This window comes from Lutra lutra, chromosome 8 (assembly GCF_902655055.1).
Source record: "Lutra lutra chromosome 8, mLutLut1.2, whole genome shotgun sequence".
Classification (NCBI taxonomy): Eukaryota; Metazoa; Chordata; class Mammalia; order Carnivora; family Mustelidae; genus Lutra; species Lutra lutra.
In genome coordinates, this window is record NC_062285.1 from 144294286 (window position 1) to 144314468 (window position 20183).

Genomic DNA, 20183 nt, shown 5'->3' on the forward strand with positions numbered 1-20183 from the left:
CACGCCGCGGTTCTCCCCATGATCCAACAGCACCTGCCTGCTGGACTAGGCCGAGGGCAGGGAGGCAGACACCAGGAAGAAGCAGGGCCCACGGGTGGGACCTGACAGTGACACGTCACACACACACACCCTGTCGCCGGGCCCTCCCGAGCAGGGGAGGGGGGACACACCCACGAGCAGCAACACACAGACCCACATGGACACAGGTTTGCCCAGCCTCTGCGAGAAGGTGCTGAGGCCACATACCGGCCCATGGCCGCCACACTGGATCTCGCCGTGGAAGGGCTTGTAGAAGGTGTCACGGCCCACGTCCCGGGTGCCTGTGTAGCAGGCGTTGCGGCTGGCCTCCATCTTGGCATGAACCTCGTCCAGCGGGAACAGGCAGAGCCCTGTGCGGGGCCCCCCACCGCTCCGGCCGTCCCTGCTGAAGACGGCGTACAGCACCCTGCTGGCGCTCAGCCCGGCCACAGAGGCCGCCAAGCAGGTGCCGAAGGCCGGGGTCTGGGGCTCACTGGGGTCGAGGCACTCCAGGTCCATCTCCAGGTAGGAGTAATAGAAGGGGTCCTGTTTGCACATGCGAGCCAGGAGCGTGCGGTTTCGGGGCGGGTGCTTGTCCTGCTGGTTGAAGACGAAGAAAACGTAGAGACCGTCCTCAAAGGCGGCCACGAACTGCTGTGTGTTGGTGGACAGGTATCCGGCCTTGTAGGTGGCGTGGTCGGTATAGGCCTCGAAGGCCTCCCGGCCCTCGGCCCGGTCCAGCAGGCGGGTGCTCACAATGATGCCGTTGTCGTGGGGCCCATTGCCTTTGCCCACGAACAGAACCCGCTCTCCACCGGGGCTCGTGGCGCTCACCAGCCCCACCGTGGCCACGCTCTCGTCGTTGCTGGCCACGAAGGACTTCTCGCCGCTGCCGTCCTCGTAGAAGAGGCGTGTGGAGATGTTGCTCAGGGCGCGCAGGGCACAGATCCCCTTGAAGAGGCTCCCGCACTCTACAAGGCGGTTCCCAGGTGGGTCGAGCAGCAGGAGCTGGTTGACGTTGTCGGTCTGAACGGCCTCGTGGCACTGACTCGGCTCAATGGGCGGCGTGCACTTCTTGTTGTCCAGGGCCGGGCCCGTGGTGGCCTGCTGCCGCAGCCGCAGGTCTGCGCTGAGCTGGTAGAGCGTGTTCACAGCCCCCGCATACAGCACGCCCGACGCCTCGTCCACGACCAGGTGGTTCAGCTCCGTGTCGCTGCGGAAGACGTCCAGCCTGCGGGGCCGCAGGCCCACCCCCGTGCCCACCAGGCCCAGGAGGGTCAGGACCCAGAGCTGCAGAGCCATCACCCCTCACACCCTGGGGGGAGAGAGAAGGGTCAGGGGAGCCCGGGCCCGGAGGAGCCACCCAGTGCAGAGGACGCGTCCCCTCGAGGGTCTCTCTAGACCTGCCCGGGAAACTAGAACGAAGGCCAATGGGGGTCAGGGCCGCAGAGGACGCGCCAGGAGTGCCCGGCCTTCCTCTGCCTTCCTCCACATCTGGCCAGGCCCACCTGCCCTCCTCCTCTCCAAAGAGACCGACTCCCAGTCCTTCTCAAGAGGTTCAACCTATAACCCAGCCTACCGACCAGAGCCCAGCCACCGCCATTCAGTAGGACAGGCGCAGGGGTGGCTGCCCCCAGCACGGCCATGATCTCACCTCCTGGGTCTCAAAGCACCTGCAGGCCCACCTCCCAGGGAACGGAACACCCCCTCTCTAGACAGTGTCTGGGCACTCACGCATGTGTCCGCCCCATACCTTGAGACCCCGGGGCTCCGTGAGCCCCAAGCACAAGCCCAGGTTGACAGGGCACAGGGCACACCCCTGCCTGACAGGTGACTTTCCACAGACGGGTCAACCTCAAGGGAGACAGAGGAAGCTGATGAAGAGGAGGAACCAAAGGTGTGGGTCAGTGAAGGCACATACACACTTTTTTTTTTTTTTTTAAGTAATCTCAACACCCAACATGGCATGGCTTAACTCACAAGCCCGAGGTCAAGACTTGCACACTCTTCTGACACACGCATTTACACCAGCCCAGCCCTCCCTCCTCTAACCTCCGGGCTCGCTCCCTCTGGTGAACCAGCAGGTTCCATCTGCCCTGCCTCCCCTCTCCCCAGGAGACCCTCAGGTGTCGGACCCTGGGAGGAGTTTCCAGAACCCACCAGCTCTCTGAGAGGGGGAGAGCTGGGAGTCTACAGGGGCACGTTGCCTGCAGGGCTGGGGCTGGGCAAGCCAGTGTGCAGCGGTCCCTCTGAGAACATGTTCCGATGTTCCCGCACGTATGCAGGCCTGCGCATGTATCCATGTGTATGAGGGATGAGCTGCTAAAGCCATGGTGAGACCCAGTGTCCCCAAATTAGAGGACCCAGAGCATATGTGGCTCTCTTTCCCCGACTCAGGGACACAGGGATCTCTGGGAAACTCAGGCAGGGCCATTCTGCCTCTAGGCCTCTTCAACCTTGGGGCTATCCCAGACCTCCCAGCTTGCTGACCCTGCTCTGTCCTGATCAGAACCCCCCGGTACCACCCTCTGCTGGCACCCCCAAACTGTCCTCTCCAGATGCGGGCATGAGTGCTCACAGCTGTCATCCTCCCTGAGCATGCCCATGACTGGCATGACACGTACGGCCGTCTTGCATCTCCCTACGTCTGAGTGGGGCAGAGACGGCAGAAGGGACGGAGGGACCCACCCTGGTCTCCCAGACTCCCCAGAACAGCCCGCGCTGCGCTCACGGAGGAAGTGGTTCTCCCTCTGCGGCCTCCTTACACACCGCCTGCCTGGACGCGCTCTTGCCTCTCTACTACCCTGCCGGCACCCTGCCTTGCCACACGTTCTGTTCCTCTCCCCGGGAAGCAGAAAAGCATCTGCTCTGCTCCTTGGCCAGAGGAGACATTTCTCTGGAGCACTGGCTTCGGGCAAAGCTGTGTTTGATGGAATGATTCTTCCCTGAGTCTTCCGTCAAGCTGATGTCCTTCTCTGCTTGGGCCACGAGGAAGCCCCTGCCCAGCGTGGCCGTTCGCCATCCCCCTGGCATCCTGCCGTTCCGAGTATCCACAACCTTCCTCAAACCTCTTGAGGAAGTACAACCAAGAAGCAAGCACTGACAAAGTCCTCTCTACCGCAGGGTCACGGCGGGGCTCCAGCCAGAGCAGACACAGTGGCTGGGGAAGACGCCCCCTCAGCAGGGCAGCCGCGCCCCCCCCGGAGAGCCCCTCCTTGTACTGGAGTGCAAAGCTCTTGCCTGGCCCCCAGCAACCACACCCATGGGTGAGCTGGAGGATGTCCAGAAAGGGAGACAGCAGGGACCTGGTAAGGAACCCCTGGCTGCCTGGGGCAGAAGGCTGGGCAGTACCAGGGTGAAGTGAAGGCAGCCCAAGGCAGGGCAGTAGCAGGAGAGCCAGGGAGACGCTCGGGGATTGAGTTCGGGACAGGAAGAGTTCACCAGGCCTTCAGGGCACCCCGCTGAATGGTGGGGGTCCCTTCTGCCCCTGCGGCTCCAGCAGGGAGGAGTGTGCCATTTGGGAGGTCCCCAGGCGGGGAGCCTGACTGTCCCCGACCCTGAGACTGCGCAGAACCAGGCACGCTAGGCCCTGGCCGCTGGCTCGGGCACCCGCGGGTACAGTCACTGCAGCCGTCCCTCCCCCGTCCCTCCCCCGGAAGGGAAGGGCCCAAGGACCCGCCCCCTTGCCCATCCCCCCTGCCCCTGCGCTGAGCGTCGTGCCGGGGCCCAAAGTCCACTGAGTGGCGCCTGCGAGGGCGAAGGGGGTGTGGGCGTGGGCCTCCTGGCCCCTCGGCCTCGGGCCCAGGCTGGCCCTCCCCCACTGGGCCCCACTCACCCACGTCCCCCAGTGGCCGCCGCGACCCCCGCCCCTCTCGGCTCCCACCGGCCTGCTGGAGCCCGGAATGAATGGAATGTTCCCGGGACCCAGGGAGGGAGTGCAGGCGGGCGGGGACGGGGCGCGGGGGCGGGGCCGAAGCCCTGGCCACCCCAGCAGCAGTCAGACCCACGTGGGCCCAAGGAGCCATGGGCCCAAGGAGCCCAGGGCCCCTCTGCTGGTCCACCCGCTGGGCCAGGACTTGAAGACATAGCTGACCCAGTGGGGGAACTCTTGGGGCATTCCTGTTCTGAAAAAGCTTATCCTGGAACCTCCCTCGGCCTGGTCCTCTGCCCCAGAGCCCCCCAGATCTGGCACACAGGAACTGTTCAACCAGTACTGGGTAGGGCATCAAGGAGAGCTGGCCCAGATCCCACCACCAGCATTAACACTGGCCCCGATGCCATGCAGCCCTCCGAGCCACCCTGTGCTGCCCACCACCCATACTCCTGCCCCAGGAACCCCGAGGTGGTGGACAGAGTGACTCAGATCCCAGTGTTCCAAACTCATCCCCACCCCAGACTGAGCCCAAGTCATCCAGGATGGCAGGTGGGACCTGGGTCACACTCCAGAGGCAGCAGCTCCCCTCATCCACTTCCTGGATAAACAAAGCCTCAGGTGACCTGCTTGGCCAGGTCCCAGAGCAAAGGGTGACCCACCTGACTGCGGAGGTCAAGCCACGGTGCGGGAGGCGCCAGGCGCAGCCGGCAAAGCTTCCTGCCGCTAGTGTTCCTAGCATTCCTGGAACGGGCGCTTCCTGTTTTGAAGGCAGCCCCAGGACCCCTGGCTCACCGGGACTGGCGGGGATTTCCTTAAGGGCATCAGACGGCCTTCTTCCTGGCTGAAGCCTGGAGGTGCACTTCCAAAAAGCTGCACAGACTCTGGCCTGTTGCTGGCCCAGAACAATGTCTGGACAGGCACTCCTACCCCAAGCCTGAATTCCCAATCCTGTGCTCCAGAATCCAGCTCTCCTGCAGGTCCCACTGTAGAGCCTGCCCTCCCAAGGAAAGCTTGGTCTCAGAGAGCTGGGGGCAGGGGGTGGGGGGACTGGCTGGCAGTGGCTCCCATGGCAGGACACCTGGTTTGGGGGTTTTAGTTTTGTTTTAAGATTTATTGAGAGAGAGAGAGACTGCACACACACGCTTGGGGAGGACAGAGGAAGAGGGACAGTGTCAAGCAGACTCCGAACTGAGCACAGAGCCTGACATAAGGCTCAACCTCACAACCCTGAGATCATGACCTGAGCTGAAATCCAGAGTCAGAGGCTTAATTGACTGAGCCACCCAGGCGTCCCAGGGCACTTGGGATTGTGCACACTGGGCCCAGTCAGACCAGAGCCTCAGGGTCACCACCCATACCCAGCGGAAGGCCCCCAGCCTGTCTGTGTGACTGTAGCCCCCCACTGCCTTCCCCAGGTGGGGCCCAGCCTCCACTCACCGAGGCTCCAGTAGTCCAGCTCAGTCTCTGCTCTGGGCCAGCATCAAGATTGTCTAGGAAGCAAAGGAGCAACAGCGGTCTCACCACAAGCCTGGCCTGCCTCCACCTGCCTCCTCTGCTCCATGTCTGGGGGATGAGGAGCAGCTGCAGCGATCCCACCTGGCACCTGCCATCCTTGAGCAGGAGACCCCCAACACCTTCTGCCTCCTCCACCCTGCCCCCATCACAGTCCCTCCCTCAAACACCAGCCCTCTGGGTCCCTTAATCCAGCATCCCAATGCACACATACCCACTTGGCCTTTCCAGGACACAGGCCTGACACATCCCTCACTCCATTCAAAAAGGCCCGGGGAAGAAAAGGGTGAGAACAGCTCCCTTTCATTAAAAGTCTGTTGGTACCAGCTGTCTTTTTCAAACTAGGTATATATATATTTGATTAAACAGTAAATTGCTTTCTGAAAAATAAGTTCTACTTACTAGCTGTGTGATCCTGGGCAAGTTACTTCTCTCTGCCTTACTTCCCCATCTGGAAAACGGAGACAGTCACAGCGAACTCCCCCCAGAGTTTGCAAGGACTACAGGACGCGGTCCAGAAAGCCCCGGGAGAGCCTGTTCCTCTGTAGCACTCAGTGAAGCTCGCTACTGTAGCTGATCATCTTCCAGAAACACCCGAATCTATCCGCCTAGGAGGCCTGTCCAAGGATACTTCTTGGCATGGTTGAGGATGATGAAAATGTAACCACCACCCAGCTGCCAACCAGAGTACCCCCCAACCCCCGCAAACAAACAAACAAAACAAAACAACAACCAGGCCCACAAGGGGGTGGTCCATGCTGAGTCCCACAGAGCCTAGACATGTCAGGGATGGCCATGTGTCTCCATGGGCCTGTGTGTGGACATCAGTTTAACTGCTGAGAAGTTCTGGAAGCTTTCTTTCAAACTGAAAATAGTAAAGCCTGGGGGCAAGGAGGAAGGGACTGGGATAGCAAAATAACTTCATTAACCAATTTTTGAAATTTTTTTAATGGGATATATTCACATATTTCCTAAATAAGAAGGGGTATGTACCTAATGATAATGACTGCCTCCCCCCCTCCAAACACACACACACAAGCCCACCCCCTCCAGCTCCACTCTGCTTTAGGATATGGCTTTCTGGATATGGCCATCTTTCCAGGCCGATCCCAGACCCTCCCCACATCCAAGCTTCAGCCACTCCCGCACTCCCACTATGGCTCCCAGACTGGCTGCTCCCCACCCCTTGCCCCTGTCCCTCCAACACCTTCTCCACAAGGCCCAGGCCCTTCCCATCCCCATCCCACAGTGTCCTGGGCAGGACCTATGGCAGATCCAAGGGAGACCAGCTGGGTCAATGAGGGCAGGGCAGCACACACCTGAGCGCAGGCCGAGGGGTTCAGGGCCCTGGATGCAGGGATGAGGGACGTCCATCTGCCACAGGGACTGAACACAGCCTTTGGGAAAGGAGCAAGGGCCACTCCACAGGCAAATTCAGGGGCTAAACCCCTGGGCAGTCTCTTGAGAAAGTGGGGGCTGGCCTAGCCTGGAGGCTGTGACCGGCGCAGGTGGAAACTGCACTGGGGTCCACAGCACACGGACCTCCCCCCTGAAGGGACAGCATGCCAGCCTCCACGTGCCCCGATGCCTGCTGCCTGAACCTCCTCTGTCTAGCCTCTGAACTTCAACCCAGGGCATGACTTAATCCCCAGCCCCCAGGCAGGGTGGTGTGTGTGTGTGCTTGTCTGCTGCAGGCCTGCAGGGACCTAACTTCCGTGACCCACTGACCATGCTAGGTCCTACTCTCAGACCCTCCCAGAGGCAGCCCATTGATTTCTTCTTCCAACATCAGGCTCCTCCAGCCAAAACCTCTTGCAGAATGAAACCTGGATCCCTCCAAGTCCTGGGGCCTTTCCGAACTCAAGGATGCCTCTCTCAACCACCCAGTGCTGCCCCCAGCTTCTCCCAGCTCGTCCGTCTGTCTCCCAACAGCCAGGCTTTCTTGCCTCTCAGAAGGCCACTCCCACTTCCCTCAGAAGGCAGCCACTCTTCTGTGCAACCGCAGGCCACTGAGGCCATGGCTAGCCCTCCAACCCCACAGTCACACACCTCCAACACTGCCACACGGAAGGGCCTCAAGAGCATAACTCTGGAGCCAGACTTCTGGCTCTTATTTTTAAGTTCTCTCTACGCCCACCATAGGACTCTAACTCACAACCCTGAGATCAAGAGTTGTATGCTCCACCCACTGAGCTAGCCAGGTGCCTCTGGAGCCAGACTTCTGGATTCAAATGCCAGCTCTCTGTTGGTTTCTCTCTTGGTCATGTGGGTTAGTTACTAAGCTACACCACGCAAATGTTTCCCCACGTAAAACGGAGGTGATCACAACATCGATCTCTGTGAACTGTCGCAAAGTGTAAGCAAATCCATGTGTGAAATCCCACGGCTGTGCCTACAGTAGTGGGGGTAGTCTGGGGGCCTCTGTGATGTCTCCCCCACACCTCGCCCAGAAAACTACCCATCCCTCAGAATCTCGAGACAGCCACCCTGACCTGGCCCTGTGGGACAGTCACTCCTGCTGTGTGGTCTACCATCCGCTGATTGGCCTACCAGGAACACATCTGAATACAGGAGCTGGCCGGATTGGCACCTGCGGGCCTGAGTGGGGTCATCCAGGAAGCTGGTGGTGTCACAAATGGAGGGGCTGAACACACAGGCGCCCCTGCAGCTGATCCCCAAGCCTGACACAGGGCGCTAGTTCCTCCCCCAAGCCAGAGCGCTGACAGGAGACAGGCACCGTGCGGGTGGGGGGCAGGCCTCCCCCCATACCTGCCCCAGAGCAGGAAGCAGTGTGAGTCTCTTTCAGAGGGCTCCCTGTAGTTCCCCACAGGTTCCAGCTTCCTCTGAGCCAAGGACACAGGGCGCCTGCATGGGCAGGTTCCGCACCCCCCACCCCAAGAAAGGTCAACAGAAGGCCCCTAAGGAGGAAGGGCAGAGCCCTCACTGCAGACCAGCCTCCAGAGGAAGGGGGCCTGTCAGCCCCACCTGAGGGAAGGCTCTGTCTGGGGAATGCACCCAAGCCGTGCTTCCTCCCAGGCCACCGCGCTCTAATAAACACAGACTTCATCAGAACCACACAGCCCCCAGGCCCAGCAGACCGTGGGGTCCAGCTTGGGGGTTGACCCCCGCGGGGCCAGCCAGCTTGTGGGGTCCTGAAAGGTACCCGGATGCGTCTGGGATAGGACAAGAGGGACAGAAGAGGGGCCCAGGGACCAAAACGAGGGCTCAGGCACAAGCAGACATGGAGAGAGGGAGGATCTGGGGGGAGATTCAGGGCCAGGTGGGGACAGAGACCGCCGACCGCGTCCTCCCCGCGGGCCGACCATGGGGGCGTCCTGGCGCCGTGCGGAGGGCCCCGGGAACCCCCAGTCGGGCGGGGAGCCAGCCTCTGGGCGCCACGTGAGGAGCCAGGAGCCGCCCCTCCCCCGCCGGGCAGCTGGCAGCCAGGGGACCAGGCCGCAACGCTCCCGCGAAGATGCAAATCTGCAATTAGCGCGAGCGTGAAACAAATCAGGGGGAACAAAACAGGCCGAAGCGCCGGCAAATCCGAGCCTCGCTGTTTGCAAAACAAGTGCGAGGGAGGGGCGCGGCGGCGGCGGGTACCTGCCCCGACCCGGGCTCCCAGGACGCCCCGCGCCCCCCGCGCCGTCCTGCGCGCCCGGCCACGCCCGCCCGGTGACCCGAGTCGGAGTTCGGCGGGGGGGTGGGGGGTGTTGGGAACCGCCCTGGCTCGTCCCCGCCGGTCCCCGGAGCCCGCCGGTCACCCGGGAACGGCCCCGCGCCCCGCGGACACCCTCGGCGGGGAGCACGTGGGCGGCGCGCGAGTCTCACGGGGACCCCAGGACGCGCCGCGGGTCGGACAATGACGGCGGCGGCGGTCACGTGGGCACCGGAGCAGCCGCCGCGGAGCGCTCACCTGGCGTCGGGCTCAGCCCAGCGCACGGCCGGCCATTACCTGCCTTAGGCCTCCGGGCCCAGCGGCTCAGGCCCGGGGCTCGGCCTCCCCCCTCGCCGCCGGCCCGTCACGCACCACCCTGGCCCTGGCGGCGGCCCGCGTGACCCCGACCCGGGCGAAGGCTGAGCTCTCCGGGCGCAGGCACCTAGGGCAGGGGTGGGGCGTGGTGGGGCGGGGCGGGCTCTAGGGACAGACTGACGTCGCAGACCCAGACTTGCGTCAGCGCCACCAGAACCTCCCACAGGACCCCTCTTCACCAGCCCTGGCTCCTGGGGCCAGGTTCCTACCTGCCTAGACTGTGGCCCGACTGCCCACCCCCAGCCTGGGTTGGGGGCAGTGACCAGCCACCCGAAGTCTGGACTCTGGCTCCCGGCCTTAAGTCGCCACTGGCTGGTGGCAGTAAGGAGGTCACAGGCCCAGAACCCAGGGCTAAGGAGAGTGTGCCCAGAGAAACCCCAGCCCCTTCTGCTCCCAGCCCCCTCCCACCAGCCTCCCACTCAGGCTTCTGATGCTCGGGTCCCCACCCCCCCCATCCCCAGCATCGAAGTCACTGCTCAGCAACTCTAAGGTCGGAGGTCACCATCACCAGGGGTGTCTGCATTCAGCCCATGCCCTCTGGTGTCTCTTGCTCAAGAGAGCCTGGGCGTGTGTGCTCCAGCTCTGACCCTGTCTGTCCCTCGTGACTGTCCGCATACACTGGGATCCCCGTGCTGTCGGCAAGCTGGCCACTCTCTGGCCCCACTCACTGCCCCTAACCCTGTGGCCAGAGGGCTCAGAAAAACCCAAGAACAGAGTTTCAGTAAATGACACTGCGTGGACCCTGCCGCAGGCAGCAGTCCCTGCCTCCTTGGCCTCCCAGGCCCTCAGGACAGGGGTGGGATCTGTTAGGTTCTGATACCTCCCCCCTGAGTCCCAGCCACCATGACCCTCCCTGGGCATGCTTAGGCCCCTCTGGGGTTGCCCCAGGTCTCTCCTCTGCACAGCAGTCCTTGAATCAGAACACTCCACAGCTCAACACTCCAATGACAGCCCTGTGCTCCAGGGGAGCCCAGGCTGGGGCCCGCTGGCCTGTCCCATCTGCTTGGCCCAGAGCCCCAAACAGCCTCCTGTGTGCCCCAACCGCGGTGTGCTGGGGACCCGGGACTGCACCTCTGCGCCCGGCTCGCATGTGGCCTCAGTTAGTACGTGGGCCAAACCCTCTCCCGGAGGCCCGTGTGGACACCCTCCTGAGGTGACTCTCCAGCGGCCAGTCTATGACAGGACTGAGAGAGAGAAAGAGGGCTTGAGAGATGGGGACGGGTAGAATAAAGGCTGGGCCATCTGGGGGTCGGACACTGCGGGATGCCCAGGGCACAGGCAAAGTCTCCAGCCACCCCCCAGGGGAAGAAGCGCAGCTCAGACTGCCGTGCAGACACAGATGGCCCCACGTGAGCAGCCCCCACATCCGAGCTGGAAGAGGCTGAGGGCAGTCCTGTGGGCCTTTGGGGCTCAGGGACAGGCGGGAGCCACTGGTTCTGATGTCTGGCCTACCGCCCCCTGCCCACCCCCTGGCCCTGCTCCCACTCATTTCCCCACTGCAGGGCCCCTCCCTGCTGACTGGATGCTGCAGGCCAGGATAGCAACTCCCGGCGGCTGCAGCTGGCCCGGGACCGGCCCCCACCCAGAGCCCCCTCCGTGGGCCGTGTGCAGGAGGCGGGAGTGGGCGTGGGGGGCGGACGGGTGAGGGCCTGAGCAAGCAAGGAGTAGGCAAGACCTGTAATCTCCCCGTCAGTCTGCCAGCACCGCGGCGGCCACCCCAGTCCCGCCTCCCCGATCACTACCGAACCCCACAATTAGCCTGGGGCACTGTGCCAAACCGGCAAACCAGCCCCCACTCACACACGTGACCACACAGGAGCAGGCACACATGTCTGCGATGCCAGTGAAGGACCTTGCCAACACCCCGCGAGCGTCCCCAGAATGAACAGGCCATGGGAAGTCCCCCAGACTCCAGCTCTTGGGCTGTGAGAGGCTGTGTGCGGGAGGAGTCTTGCGGGCCCCAGCACTGGGGTAGCCCAGGCTGCCCAGAGGGAGCAAGAGGGCTGGCAGAGCTGGGCAGGCCTGGAGCTGGCCTGGAGAGTGGGACCACGTGCGGGAGTGGGGTGGCGGGGGGGTGGCCATCTACACAGGTACAGGGAACGGCTCCAGGCTGCCTGCTGCCACTCGAGCGTCCCGTCTAGGTGAGGCTGGGGGCCTGGCAGGATGCACAATGCTTGGGTGCTGGGCAGGGTCTGGGGACCAGACTAAAGGAGGAGCAGTAGCCAGAACCCCACAAAAGCAAATAGTCAGGGTCTGGGGAGGGCAGAGGGCCTAGGAGTCCCCAGTAAGGAAATGCTCCAGGTCAGAGCAAGGCGGGGTGGGGTGACGTGATGCAGGTGTCCGGAGGCAAGCCTGGCCTGACTGGTTGGGGTGGGGCGGGGGGGTGGGGGGGCTGTCCTCCCTGGGACGCACCAGGAAGGAGGCCCAGCTGCCTGAGGCCAAGTCCAGCCCCTTCAGCTCAGCAAGGTGCTGAGCCAGTGGTCAGACCAGGGGCCACCTCCAGCACTGCCGGGCCGGCCCCCCTTCTTCTCCTTGGCCTCCCATCCCCAATCCTGACATCCCTTCCTGGTTGCTGAGGTTCCTCCTGATGCCAAGAGCGGGAGGAGCAGGCCAGCCCCTCAGGCTTCCTGGCCCCCCGTGCGGAGCATGTCCAAGAGGAGGGCAGGTGGACTGCGCTGGCTCCCTGCCCCCCACCACCCACCATCACTCAGCCCTGCCAACTCACTCAGCTTGACTTAAAATGGCTGCTCCTACTTGCTGGGCAGGAGGGGCTGCCCTAGCTTCTCCACGGAAGGCCTCACCTCAGGCAGTGTCCTGTGGCCTGGTGCTCCTCCAAAGCAGGCGTCAGCTCAGAAATCACCCTGGAATGGGGGTGGGGGCCTAGAATCCACGGGCAGCCCAGAGCCCCACCTCTCCATAGCCGGGTCCCCATCACCCCTGGAGCGCCACCTCATGGCCTCTGAACTGCAAGTGCCACAGGTCCCCTTGCACCCAAGAGCCATGCAGCCTGTCTGTCCGCCTGTTCCGGGCCCCTGCCGGCACCCCTCCTCCCAGCACTAGGACCCCGCTGAGAACAGCACTCTCTGCCCTGGTCTCTCAGGACCTCAGGTCAGCTTCCGCCTCCGGCCTCCCGCAACCAGCTTGAGCCCCAGTGGCACCCCCCAACAAGGCCCCATCCAACGCCTGGCCCATGACCTGCACAGGTGGCACACTAGCTCAGGGGACACAGACCAGAGTAGAGGGCCAGCCAGAATGGCCTCAGGGGCGGATGCCCCTGCCCTGCTGCTCTGTTGACACAGTGGCGTCCTGAGAGACTAACCATCAAACCCTCTTCTCTTTCTTGATTTTCCTGAAAAGGGGTCCAGTGGGGACAGTGCTGGGCACAGAGATCTGAGCTCCCCACTGGGCCTCTCCATCCCAAGCCTCACATGGGAACTCCTGGGCAGCTCTGCCAGAGGTACCAGGGGCCTCAACTGCAAGGGTTTGGTGTCTGTACCGGAACGTGACCTGTCCAGAGCAGGGCTGATGGCAGAGCTGAGGTCAGAACGCAGGCTGCACCCAAAAGGCTTCCATCTCCTTCCCTGTGGCCCTGGGACCAGGAGTCACCTGCCATGATGACGGGAGACTGCCAGGCTTCAGCAGTTGTGCCCCTCAGAGGCTGAGGCAATGGGTGTGGGCGCCGAGCCAGGCCCTGCCTCCAGATGCCACCCACTCCCAGCCTGGGGTGAGACCCTCTCACCCCCACCCAGAGATACCAGGCACTCAGGTGGACCGGCGCCCACCACCCTGGGAAGCAGCAGTGAGTGGCCCACTCTCTGTGCAGGCGAGGGGAGCTGAGATGTGGGCAGATTGGGTGGGGAGACCACAGAGAGACAAAGTGGGAAAGAGAAGCCCAGCTCCAGGCCTGGGCCAGCCCTTCAAGTATCCCTGTGACCAGCCTGGTCTCCATCGGTGGCCACACCAGGCTCCCTCCAGGGGCCTGGGTCCAGTCACTGTCACAAGTCTGTGATCAACCACAGAGCAGAGGACTTGGACCCCCCTCGGTGGCCCTGCAGGCAGGACAGCAAAGGGCTGGCCCAGCCCTTCAAATGCTCTGCCCGAGGTGACCCCCTGAGGCGCCATGAGCTGTGTAGGGCCTGACCCTGGGCTGGCTGGGACAGGGTTCCTGCCTGGGCAGCTGAGGGGACCGGGCCCTCCTGGCCTTGCAGCAGAGAGAAGCACGAGCTTGCCAGGAGATGTGAAACTGCGGAGGAGAAGGGTGTGGAGGGACCCCAGGAGAAAGGAGAAGCTCCCGCGGTGACCCCACCCACCGCCCCCGGGAGCTGCCCCCACCCCACCAGTCAATTATGGGCCCCTGATCCCGCCCCCTCAGCCGGTGGTAATTTGAGTCCAAAGACAATTAGCCACAGGCTGGCCCCGCCCCGCCCCACAGCCCCACCCCAAACACAAACACCCGGTAGGCTCTGGAGGCGGGACTCTGCCCGGCCCCACCCTCAGCCAGGGCCTCGCCCCCAGGGAGCCCCCAGGGAAGCCCGTCCACCTCCCAGGTTGTGGCCTGGGGACCACCACAGCCCCCCTAAATGGCCTTGTGCTCCGGCGGGTCTGCCCTGCTCACCTCCCCTGCCTCCCCCAGCCGTGCACCTGCGTCCAAGGCAGGCTCTGGACACAGGAGGCTCTTCAAATGCGAGGAAAAGCTCATTCCCCCCCAAGGGAGGCCGGCCACCTGCAGAACCAGAGGACTCACAGCAGACAGCCCTCAGTGGCGGAGGGCGCCACTCTTCGGGGTGGCCCTGCCGGGAGCAGAGAAGGGGCCACAGGTGCTGGCCCCTGCAGCCTCTCCCTACCAGTGCACCCCAGCCCACACCCAGCGTCCCAGGGGGAACTTCGTCTCTGGGCCCAGGACGTGGGTTTGAGGCAGGGAAGAGGATGCTATGTTCCCAGAGTGGCCTCAGTCCCAGGATGGCTCAAGTGCCCGCAAGCGTTCCCTCCTGGGGAAGGTGGGCGTATGCCATATGGACCCCTCCCCAGGCTGCCAGCCCACCCCAGTGCCGTCCAATCCAATCTCTTCTGCTCCACTCCCCTGGGCTAGGGCCAGGATCCTGGGTTTCCTGCACTCTGGCCAAGCTGCTGGCTCTGAGTCTCCAATGTGGTCCCTACCGGGACTGCAGGGCACATGGCTTGTGGGCACACTCAGGCACAAACCCAGGGAGCCCACACAGGGGAGACAGCATCCCAGACAGCTCCTCACAAGGACCCATTAATAATGCTCTGATCTCTTCACCTGGGGAGCACGTCACTTGGCTGGACTGTCAGAGGGGCAGGGTGGGGGGTTAGGAAGGTGGCTTGAGGTCCAGCCTGAGAAGACTCCAGGGCCTTACCCTGAGCAATCCAAGTCACACCCCTACCTGCTCTCCGTCCTCCCTGGGAAGCACCAGGTGTGAGTAACTCACCAAGGCGTGTCCCTGAAGCTGGCTATGAGGGCAGCCTTGGAGGCCTTCAGGTCATAGTCCTAAACCTTCTGGAATTGAAGGGGTTCCCTGTCTGGGTCCTTAGCCCAGGCCCTGAGGATAGGATCTAGGGCCCCTCCACCCCTGCGGCCTCCCATGGAGGGGCCTGGGTCCACTCCAGGCTAACTAGGCAGGGCCAGCTAGAGCAGTCTGCGATCTCCAACCCAAGGGTGACGTGTCCCCTCCCACCCCGCCGTGGACCGGTCTGAGCAGCCTTGGGAGGTGGCTGAGCAGCCTTGGGAGGTGGCGGAGCTGCCCAGACTTGCCCGGCCCTCCCTCCCGGTGCTCTCAGCCCTCAGCCCCGGAAGTGGATCCCTCTCCCAGGGCCGCAGCCTCCCCCCTTGGGTGGCTGGACACGGCTGGATAACCCAAAATAATTCCTTCTTGGCAGGAGGCCGGCGGGGGAGGGGGGACTTACATTCCAAACCCTTGTTTTTCTCAGTAACTTCCCTCCCCTCCTGGGGAAGGAACCCCTGGCCAGATCTCAGGCCTACCAGAGGGGCCCCCTCCTTAGGCCAAGGTGCCCCTCCCCCCGACTCAGTAAGTATGCTGGGAAGAGGTGGGAGGCTCATATCTGTGGAGCCCACCTGTCTGTCCTTAATCTTCTCTGGGAATTCCTGAAAGCTGACACAGCACAAAAAATACCCAGCAGGCTCAGCCGGGGTGACGCTGGCCATCCCTCCTAGGGACCCTCACCTCAGGACAGAGGATGGCCTCTCCACTAGCTGCCTCTCTCAGACGGCAATTCCAGGCCATGCCAAGGTAACATCTGGGCATGGGGCAAGCGGCCCCACTCCAACCCTCCTGCTCCCCCACTCTCCACAGGGCCCACCTGAAGTCAGACAGAGACAAGGGAGCTCCCCCAAGGGAAGCACAGGCCAGAAAACCCTCCAAGCCTCAAAATATTCCACTAGCTTTGGGGCCCAACTTTGCCCCAGTCCTGAGCACTGCCACAGGCCACAGTGGACACAGATAGACCCTTTCCTTCCTTTTCCAAGTTGCTGGAAAGAGATGCTTCAGTGACGTGGCAGGAAGCTTCAGGGCTCTTGAGTTCGGGAACCCCAGAAATCTGCTAATCAGCCTGAACACAGAGCGGGTGGTAAGAGCCCAGCCAGGAGGGCTTCCCGCAGGAGGAATCATGAAGGGGTGTAGGGTCAGAGGGTGAGGGGAAAGCCCAGGCACGGAGTATGTCTCCAGACCCACACAGTTCTGAGACCTTCTTGGCTCCAGGAGGTCTACCTCAATGCAACACCAATAAAGCAAATAAGGAACCGCCTTAGCAGGCCCCGGCGACCAGAACTAAGCGCCCTTAGACTCACCCTGGAACCCTTGCTCCCACTTTCTACACCCAGCCCAGCACAGACCAGGGAGATCCCAGGGTGGTCCTCACAAGGAGCCCCCGCGGGTGTGGAGGAAGAGTGCCGCTAAGCCCCGACTGCCGGTCCACCCCCCTGGGGAAGCCTGGGCTCAGCCACCCCGAACTGCTGCTGGGTTGGGGGCAGGCGGGTGGGGGCCCCCAGCTCTTGCACAACAGGGACAATTGCAGCCCTGCCCACGGATCTCGGAGTCGGGGGAGGTGGGAGGCATGGGCGGGTAGGGACGATCGGGAACCAGAAGGGGTCCCAGGGACTCTCGGCCGGGCCAGGCTTGTACCTCCCCCCATCTCGCCCGAGCGCCGCGGGCCTCGCCGGCCACCTGGAAGTGTCCAGGGCACACGGACTGCGGCCGAGGCCCGATCGCCGTCCGCGGACCGGCAGCTGCCCCGGGTCCCCCGCGCGCAAAGCGAGCAGACTGGAAAGGAGCGGCGCTGACGCCGAAGCCCCCCGACTCGCGCGGGCCCACCGTAGGCCCTGTACCCCCACCGCAGTACCTGCACGTCCGCCGCCGAGGCTCGATGGCGCCCGGGCCGCGATCGGCGCTGCGCTCCGGCCCGCGCGGCTGCCATGGAGACGGGCCTTTGTGTGGCCGAGGAGGGGCCGGAGCGCGCGGGAGCAGCGGCCCCGCCCCCGACGGCGAGAGGGGGAGGGCGGGGAGAGCCGGGTAGAGGAGAGAGAGGGAGGCGGCGGAGGCTGCGGAGGAGGGAGGGGCGGGCAGGGAGGAGGGGGAGAGTGGGGAAGGAGGGTAGGGCGCTCCCCGCGCGTGCCTGGCGCCCCGAGGCCACGGTGAGCCTGCCGCGTTGCGGGGTAGGTTCGGCAGGGTTCGGGCCCAGGTTCGCGACGGGCAGCACGCGCCCCTGGGCTGGGCACCACCCTGGGAGCGCCCCGAGCCACACCTGCCCCAGCCAACTCGCGGTTCCGATTCCGACACTGTCGAGCGCCAGGGCCCTCACCAGATTGGGTTCAGGCCTGCCACATCCCTGGCGCGGGGACTGCTGTGCCCTGACCAGTTGCCAGGAGCCTCACCCCCCACCTCTTAGGGTTAGAGGAGCACCTGCTGACTCCCAGAGGTCTTTGGGGACCGCCCCCAGGACCAGCACCAGGGGTGTCTGCGCCTTGACTGGAAAAGGGGTGGGCTCTTCCGTGGGGCCCACGGTCCTGGGAGCTCTTGCTGCCCCTCAGAGGAGTCTCCAGTCACAGGATGGGGGGCGAGGTGGTGAGCAGCAGCTGGGGACCCATGGAAGACAAGGGACTAGTTCCTGAACCCTACCCAACACTCCTACACCAGGATGCCCCCCCCCCGCCCCCTCCTTGAAGACTGTTCACTTCTTCCTATCGCCTCCACACCCTCCAGCATCTCCTCCCCTTCAGCTCCTCCACCCACAGACCTGCACTAGGTCTGGAGGCCTTAGGAGCATGTCCCTCAGTTCTCCCAGCACCTCTGCCCGCCAACCCCAGCCAAGCAGGCCAAACCTCCTCTCCTTCAGCCCCCAACCACACTTTACACCAAGGCCCACCCAATCCCCACTGCAGAGGACCCCTAAAATTACCAGAGTCTGACAAGAGCACTGACTTTTTGTTGTTTTAATCAAAAGAGGAAGTTAAAAGACAAGCATTGTCACTGAAAGACATTTTAATGCCAGAAATGTGGGAAGGCCACTCTCCCAGACTAAAAGGGAATCTTTAAATAAAGCATAGGAAGCAAGGGGGTGAAGACTGTCCTTCCTGTTCCTGGTGGGGCTGACGCATCCCCACGGCCACACACAGCCCCTCTAAACTCAGGAAGCCTCACCGACCAAGCACAACACCCTTTTGGACCAGCTAGCTCCTGCCTCTGTGGGCCCCCCTGCCCTCGGGCTCTAATCAGGGTGAGGGGCAGGAGGGCCTTATCTGTCGGCCCCTTCCTCCTCACTGGCTGCTGCAACCTGGCCCGCTGGGGGACAAAAACTCAGCCAAACCAGAGCTGGCCTGGTCCTAGGAGGGAACAGGGACCTTGTGGGGGAGAGATGGAGCTGTGAGACTTCATGCAGGGCTCCCACAGAGCCCTCCCACCAGAGGCTACCTCCATGCCGAGGTCGGCCTGTGAGGGAGATGGACCCTTCCTGGCTCCAGGCGCCCCAGGAGAGGTGCTTCCGCACACCTCTCCATGTCAGTGTCAGACTCATCCCCACCTCCCCCAGCAGCACTGCCCACCCTGCCTGGAATCCCTCCCCAGAGCGCCTGCCCACGTGGTGCTCAAGATGGATAGCCATGGGGCCCCAACCACAGCCCTCAAGTTCCCAGGGGACGACTCTGGGAATGGGGGGAACCTGATTGGGCCATCCTGGACTGAGGGTGGCCAAGGTCCCTAGTGGCTTTGAGGCCACCCTCACAGCCCCTTCCCTGCAGCACACCCCTGGAAACTGCAGGAAGTGGCTGCCCAGTGCTTGCACACTCAAGCACAAGCTAGTGACATCTGGAGCCCGGCCCTCACATCTGGAGTCACCGTCATGGGGGGTCCAGGTCAACTCTCAAGACTCCCACCCACCTTGTACCCATAGTGGGCCTGGGACTGGGGGCCTGGGACCGGCCTGGGACCAGCCCTGGCCCTAGCAGGCACACGAGCATGTAAGCCAGCCACAAGGCAGGTGCTGGCGTCTCTGCAGACCCCCTTCAAGACCACACCCTGCGTGAGGAGGTCACCCCTCCACACCAGCCCGCCAGGGCAGGCTGCCCAGGGCGGCACCTTGGGCCAATGTGGGGCCTCCCACTCCTCCAGCCCCAGCCTGTTTCTTCTGCAGACACAGACCCCCTGCTTCTGTCCGGCTCTATTCGGTTCTATTTCATTAACAGCCCTGTCCTTAGACCCTGCATCAGATTGGGCTTAGCAGTCTGCAGAGCCGTGACAGTGACAGGCTGTCCTAGACCATTATCAGGGCCGCACAAGTTGACAGCATTGCCAAGAGCCGCGGCCACCGTCATCAGCGGCTCTGCCCAACTCAGCACACAGCAAGCAGAGCGCTCAAAGAGCATCTGCCTGCAGCCGCTCGCGAAAACAGCACCTCCGAGGGCCCGCGCTCAGGGAGATGGCCAAGCCCCGTCAGGGACCTACCCATCCTCACCTCTCAGATGAGGGGTCTGCGCTGAGGCTGAGGGTTGGGAGACTTACCTGCACACTCACCACGCTGGGTCCACACCTCACGCCCACCCTCCCGCCGGCTACCGCTGGGCCCAGCACTCCACAGTGTCACACAGGGGACGTCAGCACCTTTGAGGGCCCTTCCGCTCCAGCCAAGGAGCCCGCTGCTCCCAGGCTGCAGCAGCTATAGAGGATTATGGAGCAGGACCTCGGGCTGCTCGTGGGGGTGGATGGACACATGGGAGGGAGACAGCTCGAGTGCCTGTCAGACAAGCAGCATCACTGGGCAGAGCACACACAAGCATGCCTAGCTGGGTGCTCCAAGAGTGGGACCCAGGACGATGCCCCAGACCCTCTTGGCAGCCCCCCAACGTACTACAGGGCAGAACTCCGCCCCCGCAAGGAGGCCTTGGCCCCTCCCCAGCCAGTGACCATAACAGCCAAGTCTCTCGGTCCCCATGTAAGACAGCTGGCTGGCTGTGAGAAGAGGAGTCTGCCTACAGCTGCCCCCTTCTGTCCTGGGTCGGGCAGCCTGGTGGGGCTAACGGACACATCAAGTACAAGGCCTGGGGCCCCAGAGCTTGGGCAGGTGGGCACTGCAGGGGGTGGGTAGCCCCGTGCCAGAGCAGTGAGGGCTCCCAGCCAGCCCTGCCTCCCAGCCCTGGGGCCCTGCAGAGGGCAGGTGGGACCCAGGGGGAGGTAAGGCTCTGGCCTATACGTGATTCGCAGGAGACAGGGGCCAGGC

General features: G+C 63.3%; 1 protein-coding gene across 3 annotated transcripts in view; it reads right to left on the minus strand.

The window, feature by feature from the left end:
* The window catches only part of PLXNB2 (plexin B2), a 29187-nt gene extending 12232 nt beyond the window's left edge, over positions 1-16955 (minus strand). Inside the window, exons 1-3 of one of the 3 annotated variants that reach the window (XM_047743476.1) lie at positions 16815-16931; positions 5330-5382; positions 247-1333 (exon numbers count right to left, since the gene is read on the minus strand). In XM_047743476.1, coding sequence (XP_047599432.1) covers positions 247-1320 — 1074 coding nt within the window. In that variant the 5' untranslated portion in view covers positions 1321-1333; positions 5330-5382; positions 16815-16931. Of the gene's footprint in view, positions 1-246; positions 1334-5329; positions 5383-9320; positions 9469-16814 lie in introns of those variants that run through there. The other 2 variants (XM_047743474.1, XM_047743475.1) reach the window with 2 other exon arrangements.
* Between the last annotated feature and the right edge of the window lie 3228 nt (positions 16956-20183).